We start from the raw sequence: 13,207 nt of genomic DNA, 5'->3' as shown, positions 1-13,207 counted from the left end.
TTGCCAAAGTGTATCTAGACGTATCTGGGGTCCCACATCACTCCAATTGCACACGCCCAACGCCATTACAGAGCCTCCACCAGCTTGAACAGTCCCCTGCTGACATCCAGGGTCCATGGATTGATGAGGTGGTCTCCATACCCGTAAACGTCCATCCCCTTGATACAATTTGAAACGACACTCGTCCCACCAGGCAACATGTCTCCAGCCATCAATAGTCCAATGTCGGTGTTGACGAGCCCAGGCGAGGCCTAAAGCTTTGTGTCGTGCAGGCATCACGGTTACACAGGTGGACCTTCGGCTCCGAAAGCCCATATCGATGATGTTTCGTTGAATGGATCGCAGGCTGACACTTGCTGATGGCCCAACACTGAAATATGCAGCACTTTGCGGAAGGGTTGCACTTCTGTCACGTTGAACGATTCTTTTCAGTTGTTATTGGTCCCGTTGTTGCAGGATCGGAGATTTGATGTTTTATCGGATTCTTGATATTCACGGTACACTCGTGAAATAGTTGCGCGCAGTCGGCCGCTGTGGCCGAGCGGTTCTAGGCGCTTCAGTCTGGAACCGCGCGACCGCTACGGTCGCAGGTTCGAATCCTGCCTCGGGAATGGATGTGTGTGATGCCTTAGGTTAGTTAGGTTTAATTAATTTTAAGTTCTCGGGGACTGATGACCTCGGCAGTTAAGTCCCATAGTGCTCAGAGCCATTTGAACCGAATAGTTGCGCGGGAAAATCTCCACTTCATCGCTACCTCCGAGATGCTGTGTCCCATAGCTCGAGAGCCGTCTATAACAACACGTTCAGACTCACTTAAATCTTGATAACTTGCCATTATAGCAGCAGTAACCGATGTAGCAACTGCGCCAGGCACTTGTATTATATACGCGTTGCCGACGGCAGCACCGTAGTCTACCTTTTCGGATATAACTGTATTTGAATACGTATGCCTATACCAATTTCTTTGGCGCTTCAGTGTATCTCTCTTTGTATAATTTTCGAGAAAATTCTTCTATCTTAATACCATCTCAAAGAGAGTCGTGGCTATTTCAATTTATAAAACACATGCAACAAATTTTGTATACATCTGAAATTGCTCTGGGTGAAGAGCGGATATGGTTAACATTTCGCTGACCCCTACAGCAAAAAGTTTTTGTGACGAGAATGGACAAGGAACAGTAAAGGAAAACGATCACCCCTAATAGACAAAGTACATTTTACAACAAAAATACTAATGAACGTTCGTTATGATATCTTACTAATACCGCAGAAAATGTGTTTTATTATCTTACTAATAGCGCAGAAAATGTTTTTTGTATTTAATTAAGCTTCTCAGATTTACAAGCATATTTTAATTAATTAACAATTTTAAAAATTACTCCCATACAAACAGCAGCACACGTCACCGTGGAATTGTTAGACACTAATTTAAACAGCATAAAAGTTATCTTGCTCCACGGTTAGGTCCCAATAAATGGATATACATGTATGAAGTAATCAACAGTATTTCAAAGCGCTAATTCCGTTATACGAAAGTAAGATTATTTCGTAATGTATAAGTCAAGTTAGCCGCACTGACCTTACAAATTGCGATTTAACGTTTCTGGTAATTCCTGCGGTAGCTTTGTGTTCCAAGAGAGCAAATGGTATCTAAGAGTGGTCGATATCTTTCATAGCTTTCGTCAGCCTCCATTTCCAGACCGTTAATCAAAATTATCCAAGTTGGTTGCCTTGATGCAAAAATCCTTTGCCCTCTCTGACGTGAGACGACTTACGATTAATCCGCCTCTTTCTGGGAAGGAGCCTTCATTAATCACTTTCCTAATTGTTCTCTTCTTTGTGTCATCGCTTGTACTTTAACACCCAGTCAAAACTTAAATATTTTTGCGAACTAGAAACTTCAAAAATGTAATAAGTTATAGTTGATGTTTTCGTAATTTCTTTTTATGACTTACTTCCTTTCATATTTTAGTTCGTTTTCATCGATAAAATGATATTATTACTGAATTACAACGAGGGCAGATCAAATGCCACGAATATCCTCCCACAACTTCTCCTAATTTTAGAAACCTGTACCCCTACTTCTAGAAAAAGCGTGAGTTCACGAATGATGTAGTTAAGTGAAAGCTATAGTGCGACTTTGGTTAGCAGTAGTGGTTTCAATTAATCCTGTGTTAAACAATATGACCACCATGCTGTTAGCAACGAACGGCTGCTTATCACATTTCGTTTTCGAACTGCTGAGTATGAAGGACACTAGTCAGCGTACTTGTTTGCTGGTTTATGTATCACGAGCCTTATATAAATTTCTACGTGTAAAGCATTTAGCAACAGAAACAACGAAAGACTCCAGGGAAAGTATAACAAACACGTTTTGCATAGTAAGTTTCGAAACAATGGCAGAAAGTTTACTGCTGCGTTAAACAGCTGCATGCCGTTGTTTTCGGGAGCCTCTGGCTCTAGTACGAATACTGATGAGCATTATCTAGTTTTATCACGCGTTTTCTAATTTTTTGAGCTGTAGTTTTAATTCTGAGTTAAAGATGAGCTAAACGATTCTGTTACCATGCTCCCGTTCTTTATAAGCCGCTGATTTTGCTCTCGTCTGGTTTCAGATTTGCTAATGCTCCACTCACCATCTTTCCAGTAACTGACATTCTCCTTTCCTCTCTCACAATACCGCTCATGTATGGATTATTTTCATTACGCTTAACATTTTTTATCAAATACAGATCTGTCGTAGGACTCCCCATTATAGTGATAGCAACTCAGCCTTCAAACGGCAGTAAAAGTGCCGTCAGTTTCTAAAAATATAACCTATTCCAATTACATGCTTACTGTTCGCTGAAGAAATTTCTTTTCCAGATTTTTAAATGCAGCAGTTCACATTGGAGCCCTTTTTTTATTTCAGTTTCAAAAAATAAATGATTTAGTATCTTCTTTTCTGGTGATACATGACTTAATTGTTACTAAAAGTAATCATTATAACCAAAGACATTGTCCATATAAACAGTGTGCTACGGTATTGCAATCACATTCCTCTCGCATTGATGTAAGGAGCTAATAAACAAATCTCTTCAATGCTCAGTGAGCAACACTCAGGCTTTGAATTGCTTTTACGGGCATTACCCGCGGATTATTAACTTATCGAAAGCTTACTTCTGAAAAGCGCAGGCATGCGAGTCGAATCATTTTAAAACTTATTTCTTATTTTATTCGTCGTGTCTTTGTTTTTAACTGTCTTATGTACTGAAACTCGTGATCTGGTGCTGAACTTCATTCTTAATTTGTAGTAAATCCTTGTCGATCTAGTATTTATACGTTATGTCTGTCTTTCTATCAATGGATGAATTTCAGTCATTCTGTACTGAGCCCTTCAGCTGCTATTTATGTTTATCTGCATTAGAGGCGAACATTAGAAAGTCATCCCCAAAACGAAGTAATTCAGATTTGCACATGCTAATTCATCTTTTTTTTCAATTAAAAGAATTTGGAAACTCTCTTTAGGGCTGCTGAGAATAGTTTGGTTATATGAAATAAAACATCTGTCGACCCTAAAGAAAATTAAAAGTTTAATCATTTATGGAACTCTGTTTTACGACTGTAAGGTAAATCAACATGTCACCAAGGTAAAAACCATGAGAATGTTTTAATTGATTTTTGCAATTATTCCCCCATGAAGGATTCTAATTAACTGAAATGGAGCACAACAAGCAGTCATCATTAAAAAGTAGGTACAATATTTTTACAAAATTAACCTTGGGCAGGAATAGCACGGTCTCTTATTAAAAAGCTGTTGAAATAATCGTATGGCATTAGTAGGGTTGTCCGGCTGTTTGCTGCCAGTCTTTGAATTTGGCATCAGTTCAGCGACTTGCTTGTATTTGTTATGAAGATGAGATGAATTCTTTAGTGCAACAGAAACACCCAATCCCTAAGCGAAAAATATCAATGGCACAGCCGGGTAATAGAAACAGGAATGACACGATCTAGTGACAGCAATGATATCCACTAAATTACGAGCTGCGGGCAACGAGCTGTTGACCACCCAAAACACACATCTGAATTCGTCATTCCAAATTATGATGCATGTTGTATGGCATCATTTGAGCTATTTAGCACAGTTCTGAGATGATACAGATTCTATTGAAGGTGACATACAGTGATGGAAAACTCGCCATAAGATCATGGGAACTAAAAGGAGACCAAGTAAATTGCCTCAAACGCTGCAGAAAGATGTATTCTTCTGTGTCCCTGGAGGACGAGTGTTTTTACTCTCCTCCACAAAACTTAGCTGGCTCTGCCAATGTCAGATCTCGCCGGCCATTTGCAACAGAGTTTTTAAGTTCAGGCTAATGATAATTGAACAAACATCCCAACAAATTCCCTATTCATGGATTTTTCCATGGTTAACCAACGAAGTATATTTCTCCATTGACATGGAGAAGAAGGCAGAAAACCTCTCCCAACTTGCAACAGATACCTAGTTATGAAAAATTAGAAGTATTCCATGTAAGTACATGTAGGAACTCTCCCTTGCTAGTATGAGCCAATCATAGATTTCCTTTCAAAATTTAGAACAAATCTTCCAGCTGCCCTCCTCTGGACCTAAGAAATAGTCGCATGCTAGTACCATCATTTTCCTCTTGTCCTTCAGATTTTTATCTTTAGTAAACGGGATTCTTGTCACTTCGTACACAATGAAACTTTGTGGTGGGATGGCTGCCCTTGTTAGTCGCCTCTACTGCACTCAGCCAGTAGACAGCTCGCCCCTGTGTTTACCTGCACACGACTCTGACTTTCAGCAGAAACATCTTCGTGACCCATTCCGCTACCCCAGTGGCCCTTGCCTTCTATCAAGCAAAAGAAGCTCCAAGACCTTTGGAATTACGAGTCCTTCACCGTCTCAAAAGAAAAAGGGTTGGAGCTAGCTAGAACTGCACTCATTGGCAGTTATTATTGCTTGCAATTTTCATGCACCATTAGTGATTTTATTTAATTAGCCTATCAGATGTGCATAATGGATTATTAATTAGGTCATATGGCAGTTTTGTGGTAAAAGCTGTCAAGTGACACTGCCTTTACCAAGGAAGCCATAAATATATAATCTTCCAATAGTATGAACATTTCTCTATGAATACCGTGCCATTCCTAGGTCTTCGAAAAGACAGGGAGTTATCTTACCTGATGCACTACTATCCCGACACTAAACTGCTTTTATGGTGAGCAGATACCGGGATATCAGCCACTATGGAGTATCACGATTATCTTGGTGAACAGTCTCCTGCTTCGTTTTCTGTATACCCCCTGAAGCGTTTCTTTTTTTAGCTAAATCGATAGTGTATGAAGCCCCGTTTTCGGCGGGTAGTGATTATGGCTGGGAACTAACGGACAATGCTTAGGATATACAGCAGTACACAGCTAAATATGCAAATGCGAAAGAATGACCGACAAGGAATGAGAAAGAAGAATCTTGAATGGCTAGAAACAGCAACGGCGATTGACAGAATATGACATTATTTCTGAGTAATGGCCTAAAACCGACGAATTCTGATACCTCAGAAGAAATAAAACACGGCCAGCTCAACTGTTATATTGTGTTGCACACACAAAGAGGTTTACTATGGCTTAAATATTGATATGTAAATTCCTCTGCTGCCTACTTTTCCTCGATATCTGCATGTGTCTTTGGCCACTAATGATGTTTGACAGCTGATTAATCGAGTCATTTAATAGCTGAGTTGCTTCCATGATTCTTGGAATCGGAATTGTGCACTCTCTGGCTTCACGCGTCACGAATCAGACGCCACGATCACGGGCAACCCCTGCCTGACTATTTATCATTCGGGTTTCCGTCCTTCTTCAGTCTGGCTAACCCTGAGGAAATGCAGAAATGCTGGATAACTCCTCATATCATTTCGAATCAGTCTCATATTTATCAAGCCAAGGACGACACAGTCACTTACTCGAAGCTCAAGGAACATTTGCCAAAGTTCAGGCCCCAAAAATTATTAACCTACAACCTGTGAAAGTTAAGTCTACTCCGGCGTATAAGTTGTTTTGAAAACTTAGGGGAATGCAGCTGAGTTATGTATTCGACACCACCGGTAAATGGACAGGGACTAGGGATAGGTGGCGCTCTGTGGGAATGTGTGTCGGCCATGAAGTGTGCCGAGACATTCCCGCTGTTGCGATAACAGTGTGTCCCGAATGGCGCCGTCGTTAACGCACCACCCTAGTAAGCAGGAAATCCAGGGTTCGAACCCTATCCGGCAAACATCTTCATTCCTCGCCGCCGATTCCGCGTAATGTCCCGATACAGCTGACATCAGTAATCCCTTCCCTTTCTCACCCCTCCACCTTCAATTTACATGTACTAAAAAGAGTTAATGCTACTTCTCGTCGTTGGCAATTCATACTCACTGTCAGTAACTTTTGTCATTAATCAAACTTGGATGTCGAGGGATGGCACTGGTTATGTGCGTTCATGCTTGCGTGTGTGTGTGTGTGTGTGTGTGTGTAAGTGTGTTACCTCTCACGGCTGCATTCCTGTGAGTTGTTTGAATAAACACACGACCAGTCTTGTAGGCATATCAAATCACCAGAGATATATCAATCAATTATTAAACTTCCTTATTAGATTAAAAACACAGGTGCTTAACGCAGATGTTTGTTATACTGCAAGTGGTTCCGGTTGGCCGATCTTGCTTCGAGTAACTTATTTCCAAATTAGCTCGAACAGTCGACGGGTATACTGCCGGTTCATTCCAACGGGCACAATATTTCGGCGATCAGACATGTCTCCATCGTCAGGTGCGCTTACGAACTGAGCTCCTGAGGGCGGGCGGCCCTGTCCCCCGCGGGCCGCTCTCTTCGCCGTCCGCGCCCGCGTGCCGGCGGTCGCGAAGACGTGGGCGGGCGCCCTCAGGAGCTGACGATGGCGACATGTCTGATCGCCGAAATATTGTGCCAGTTCGACACTATGAACCGGCAGTATACCCGTGGACTGTTCGAGCAACAAATACGCCAGGAGAAACTGAAGAATGTATTGCCAAATTGATCGTTAACTATTCCTCCTACCGATGTGGCTCCCAGTTATTAAAATGCTCTATAAGGGAAGAGGGTTACTACTCGAATTTTACCGGCGTGGAGCTACGAAACCTAGCAATCTACAATGTGACAAATTAAGACTGCTCGACTCACCCTGAGAGACGGCACTCCCCAGAAGGAGTGCTTGCCGATGGCGGGCACGCGGGAGCGCGTGATGTGCAGCTCCTCGAGGCGCAGGAAGTGCTGGAAGATGGGCCCGATGGTGAGCGTGTTGGGGTGGTGCGGCGGCGCCGAGATGCGCAGCACCTCGACGCGCGGCGGGTCCATGTCGGCGGTGGGCACCGGCCCGTCCATGCCGCCCCGGAGGCACGACACCTCGCGGCGGCCACGCGCGTCCAGCGAGCACTCGCACGCCTCGGGGCACACCGACCACGCGCCACGGCCCGCCGCCGGCGCCGCCGTCACGGCCGCGCACCACAACAGCCACGCAGCCAGCAGCCGCATCTGCAACACACGCCGAACGGCCGTAAGATAAACATCGATCTCAGTCCTACGTTACCAGACACTCGTATTATTTCCGACTGCGTACGGTACCAATTCGCGGTTTCTGCTTGAGCTCTTGAAAGAGTACTTTTTGCCCACTGAGAATGAATCTTGAGCAAGAGATCGGTATGCACCCTGCTTGACACTTAGGAGGTTCTTAATCATTTTATTCTTTGCATCGAAACTAATTACCTCTTTTACAGCCTTCTAGATGGGTGTTTTTCTTTTTAAAAGTAGGCCATTCTTGTTCATCATCTGTTGTGTTAACTGGGGCATTGCTGAATCGATCCAAACGTGCGTGTTGCAAGAAAGAGCAAACAATTTCGTTTCGCACGCCATTGAGGTTGCATTGTCTCCTTGAACGACCTGAACAGTTGGATAGTGGTTCACGCTGGACGAGGACCTTCAGATGGCTAGTCAACAGTTTGTGATCAGTTCAGCAATCATCGATGTTTCGGTCCATTTCTGTGAACAGGACGTCTTTCCTGTAACGCTAACGAGAGATGACATAGTCAATAAAATGAGAGTGATTGTAGCGTGGATGTGTCCATGTGTCGTACAACGATTAGGTAAGCGGAACTACGGTTTTGTGATGAAAAGCTGATGCTCAGAACAGAGACCTAGAAATAGCCCATTTGCCTTGCAGTTTCCCACACCTTCATTATCCACGATGTTTCCCCAAAAACGATTCTCTCTTCCAACTTTAGCACTCAAGTCGCCCAGTAACAAGAGTTTATCTTCAGTTGGAATCTTAACGAGGACATTGCTCAGTCGTTGGTAGAACTGACCCTTTGTATCCTCCTCACTGCTTATAATACGAGCATAGGCAGAGACGAAGGTGACAAAGCTATCTCCAGCGACAGGAATTCGAGGAGTCATAATTCTTTCATGGACAGCCATAGGGCTAATCGATGTTGTTTCACTATTTTTTTGTTAACTCCAAATCCTACGCCACGGGTGCGAGGTACTCCTTCACGATTTCCTTTCCGGAGGATGGTGTCTCGTGAGGTACCTCACTGACGTGCCATTCGCCTTATAGTATGGTTTCAGTTCAGGCAACAGCATCTATACTTTATCTAGCTATCTCGTAACTGATGCGATGTGCTTTTTATTTTGGTCTGTTACTATTAAGTCTAGAAGAGTCCTGACTTCCGTATTCCGGTAGTCTTAGTCACATAGTTCTTTCTCGGTTTTCGTCCACAAATTGGGAGAAAGCCATCTGGGAGCGGATTCGCAGCCAGTTACAAGTGTGGCTACCAGTATTTAGTCCACCTTTTCTAGGGCTTTCCCCATTCAGAGTGGGCAGCGGTTATCTTAAAACGCCTTCTCAGCTACAAATGCAGGACCAGATCCCTGAGTGGTCACAAAGGCCTTTGTCTGTGGCATAGCGAATACTTACGTCATGCAAATATTTTATTCTTTGGATTTGTATTATAATTTTGTGTAGACAAGAGCCTTTACCAGTGGGCAAATGGAGTTGTGCATTGGTTCTGACGTACGCTGCGTGCAATGTGGCTGCTGTTTTAAGCCATGCCATGTTGTGTTCCTGGTTTTTATAACAGTTTTATGTATGACAAGGTCCGCTCAGCTTCAGCTAGTGTAATTTACAACCATGTGATTTAACAAGACCCACTCTTTCTGAAGAAGATATTTTTGTAAATATCGAAGCCTAGCTCTAGGACTAAATAAATCTTTGATTTGGAACTGGGTGGTTCATTTTTTCAACCTCTTTAACGTGTTATTCTCTGTGACTAACGAAATAATAACAGAAACGAATTCATTTTGGTTAAGTGATGTTGCTATGTGCTTCCTCTCGAGTTTCAAGAAACTTTTCACCCCAGTTTATGGTTGATCTCAATGGACTGTAAGGGAGTGCATTCGTACCCCGCATAACATACAGAGACGTCGATTTGCCCTCTGCAACACGAGAGATGTATCAATAGCTAATACTCGCATTCGAAAACTGGCAGACATGGTTATGCTAATCTCATTTAGAACTACTGTGGTCCCCGTACAATAGCGATGGCTTTCTAGCTAATGGCCCGGAGACGCTGGTACTCCAATTGTTACGACACCTCCGTGGAGAGGACGCTAATGTCTGCGTGGTCAGAAAAGTCTATCAATTATCAGGACAGTTGAACAGATGGAGAATGTGGCTCCTCAGTGATGGTGCTGCGGATGATTAATCAGTCAGAATCCCGAACTAGACGATATTCAAAAGATATCATAATCTCTGTTGCTTAGTAAGTGGCCTGGATAGCAGGATCGAACTATTCGGAGATTCCATGCTTGTGAAGTAATGACTGTTCATGTTGCTGAAGAAATCTGCATCTTTGGGCGCCTACCTTGAAAAAAGTTCTCCTGGAATTGGTGGTAGCGTCAATCCAAGACTCAGGGTTAATTCGGATGCGAAAGAAAAGATACTTGTAGTCAATGAAGACAGTCTCACATGGGAGACTGTGCTTCTACTGAAAAGAAAGTAAACGTTAATCTCCTTATCCAGCACTTGGTTTTATGTTGGTAATCTCATTCCTTTTATATGCTGCTGGTATCTGTACAGATACCATTGGTAATCTTGCAGCTCTCAAAGAATGAAATTGTAATGAAATCCAGACCTTCAGCTGCTTACAGGCGTTGTTAAATATCAACGGGAACAGTTGAAAAATGTTTGCCCAGACTGGGATTCGAATCCAGGACCTCCTACTTACATGGCAGACGCTCTACTTCGCATCTGTTCGTCGCATCTGCTCGGGGGTCTATCCGACTGAGCCACCGAGAACACAGAGAATACTACGACTGCAGGGGTGGCCGGGGTGGCCGAGCGGCTCTAGGCACTACAATCTGGAACAGTGCGACCGCTACGGTCGCAGGTTCGAATCCTGCCTCGGGCATGGATGTGTGTGATGTCCTTAGGTCGGTTAGGTTTAAGTAGTTCTAAGTTCTAAGGGACTGATTACCTCAGAAGTTAAGTTCCATAGTGCTCAGAGCCGTTTGAACAATTTTTTTCCATCCACATACTACATTTGTAGTGCCCCTGCCCACCATAAACCGCGGCAGTCAATCTACCGATTCCCGTTTGAGTTCGGGCAATGTGAGAGCATCCGCACTAAAGAAGATCATTGGCCGGTAAGCCTTATCCATATGAAGATTGCTCTTTCGGACATGTTCGGGGCACACATTTTCAACTGTCCCCGTTGATATTTATCAACGCCTGTAAGCAGCTAAAGGTCTGGTTTTCATTATAATTTCATTCCTTTTATGGAATTAACTAATTAACTTTTAACATTAGGGTAGGACAGAGGACCTTTACTTCACTACACTGGAGACTTTCTAAATGTTATTCACTGTAGTTGAACCCTCAAAAACATGGCAGTAACACCACTTATGACTACTAAATAACTGCTACAGAAACCAACTTAATTACGTCATTCACTATTCGAAAATCGTCTGTGATATACTGTGCGCCAAGACAAAAACGGCATTTATTAATTTAACCCAAGTTTTAGAAATAATTCGTTCATAATTATGTACGTTCTATAGTTGAAATGTAATCGATAGTGTATTAAGATAGGCCTAGATGCCAATGTCTTCAAACTATATGACTGTGTACAGAAATCATGAGTATGTAAGTCACGTCGTGAACAATACCATTTTCAGTACTGCGTTGGGCTAGTGATTGTCGTATGGCATTGTCTTCACGTTCATATGACTGTAGTGTGCTCTCTATTTACGGGATCTACTCGTCTGTTTTTTCCAGTTGCGTCTTCGTCACATGTATATGCAAAAAAATGGTTCAAATGGCTCTGAGCACTATGGGACTCAACTGCTGAGGTCATTAGTCCCCTAGAACTTAGAACCAGTTAAACCTAACTAACCTAAGGACATCACGAACATCCATGCCCGAGGCAGGATTCTAACCTGCGACCGTAGCGGTCCTGCGGTTCCAGACTGCAGCGCCTTTAACCGCACGGCATGTATATGCATAACAAGATTTAGTCTATTCCAAAAATGACTCGTGTATTATGGGATTTGTAGGTGTTCTCACAACTTATTTTAAACGGCGATGCTGTGTGTATCGCTGTGAGTATGTGTTTATATTATGTATACGTTGGAGGTTTTTAGGCGTCACCTGAAAATATACAAAAGGAAGAATCTAGCTAGGTGCCGCGAAATAGCAAACTAAGTTACTCACATATTAATCAGCTTACAGGACGAAATAGTTTGAACCTATGCAAGATTTGTGTAGGCTGTCGGATCCAGCAATACAAACTGAAAGAAACTAAAGACACACAGGAGATAAAAAATGAATTCTTCGGTTCACAAAATACTGCGTAATTAGAAGCCCCCATAGCTATAGGTTGATCTCCGGAGAAGAGCGTCGCCTAAATTTTTTAATGTGTTCTCAGTCCTATTTTAAATATGTAAATCGAATTACGAGTCGAAATCCAGATCTAACAACTGATAGTCCCATTACATAAACTTCCGCTGCATATATTATTCCTGGTGTTGCAAACCGTCTGCCATTCTGAGTGGAACAAGTTCACTGCGTTCCTTCTTTTACTGTCTCGGGTTCCAACTAAATTGCGTTAAATGGGAAGTAATTGTCGCGGTATGAACGCACTCGCTGTAGGAGCCTTGAATGGCCAACTATCGGCCGTAATTGCCAGTGCAGTATGGCTGTCGGGGCGACTGCTAAAGCTGCGTTAATGTTGCACGATGGAGCATTCTGGCTCAAAGGACCCGGCGGTGCGTGTCCCCGGCTGCGGTGACGTGCTTGCGTTCGTGTGTGTGTGTGTGTGTGTGTGTGTGTGTGTGTGTGTGTGTGGCCCGGATTGTGCTGCGCCGGAGCGTGTCAGAGCAGTGGCTGCCTGCCGCCTGTCTGTGTGTTCAGTGGTGGCCGCGTCTCCTGTTGTCCTGTCCTGTCCTGTCCCGTGCCGCGCTGTCGTGTCACGTCGTATCCAGACGGGAGCCGCGGCGGCTGTCAAACTAGCGACGGATGTCCAGCTGAGCCACGCTGTGTGTGTTCTGGCAGGAGGCCGGCTACGAGCACAGTGTTCGCCTGACAGCTCGCGCTCTGCTCACAGTCACTCGCGGGAAAGCGTTAATCCACTTCCGTCAGTACTTCCGACCAGCCGGACGTTAGGTAGACAAATTGGTGAGGCATTTCATAAGCGATTACATATTCCCAGAGAGATTTTGATTCAAACTCATATTCTCGATTCCACTCTTTCGCCGATTTCTGTCGTGTTGTCGCCTTGTTCAGCTAGCGAGGTGAACACGGCAAGTGACAACTCGATTTCCCAGAAATTTCTCTCACTGGAAGGGGACTCAAAATAATCGAACACGTACCTCAGCTTATCCGTAGACACGCGACCGCTTGTGAGAAAACGAGAATCAAAATTGTCGACCTAATTTAAATTCCTTACAGCGCGCAACAACCCTAGCCGAAATTCTGGCACAGTGGCTAGCGTTGCAGCCTCTAACCTTTGCTCTTCGTGTTCGAAACCGTATTATCGTTTTTATTTTATTTATTTATTTATTTTTCATTTATCTACGCATGTCCGTAGAAGATTACTACACGAATTTCTCATCAAATTAGATTGGGCCGGGGTGA

General features: G+C 43.5%; 1 protein-coding gene across 1 annotated transcript in view; it reads right to left on the bottom strand.

Moving 5' to 3' along the window:
• The window catches only part of LOC126227747 (leucine-rich repeat-containing protein 15-like), a 1,015,582-nt gene that overhangs the window by 83,458 nt on the left and 918,917 nt on the right, over window positions 1–13,207 (bottom strand). Inside the window, exon 5 of the mRNA XM_049942240.1 lies at window positions 7,204–7,554. Within this exon, the coding sequence (XP_049798197.1) occupies window positions 7,204–7,554 (351 nt within the window). The remainder of the gene's footprint in view (window positions 1–7,203; window positions 7,555–13,207) is intronic.

This window comes from Schistocerca nitens, unplaced genomic scaffold (assembly GCF_023898315.1).
Source record: "Schistocerca nitens isolate TAMUIC-IGC-003100 unplaced genomic scaffold, iqSchNite1.1 HiC_scaffold_338, whole genome shotgun sequence".
In the NCBI taxonomy this organism is placed as follows: domain Eukaryota; kingdom Metazoa; phylum Arthropoda; class Insecta; order Orthoptera; family Acrididae; genus Schistocerca; species Schistocerca nitens.
Note: the sequence above shows the minus strand (reverse complement) of the source record. Positions and strands in the feature narration are given on the sequence as shown.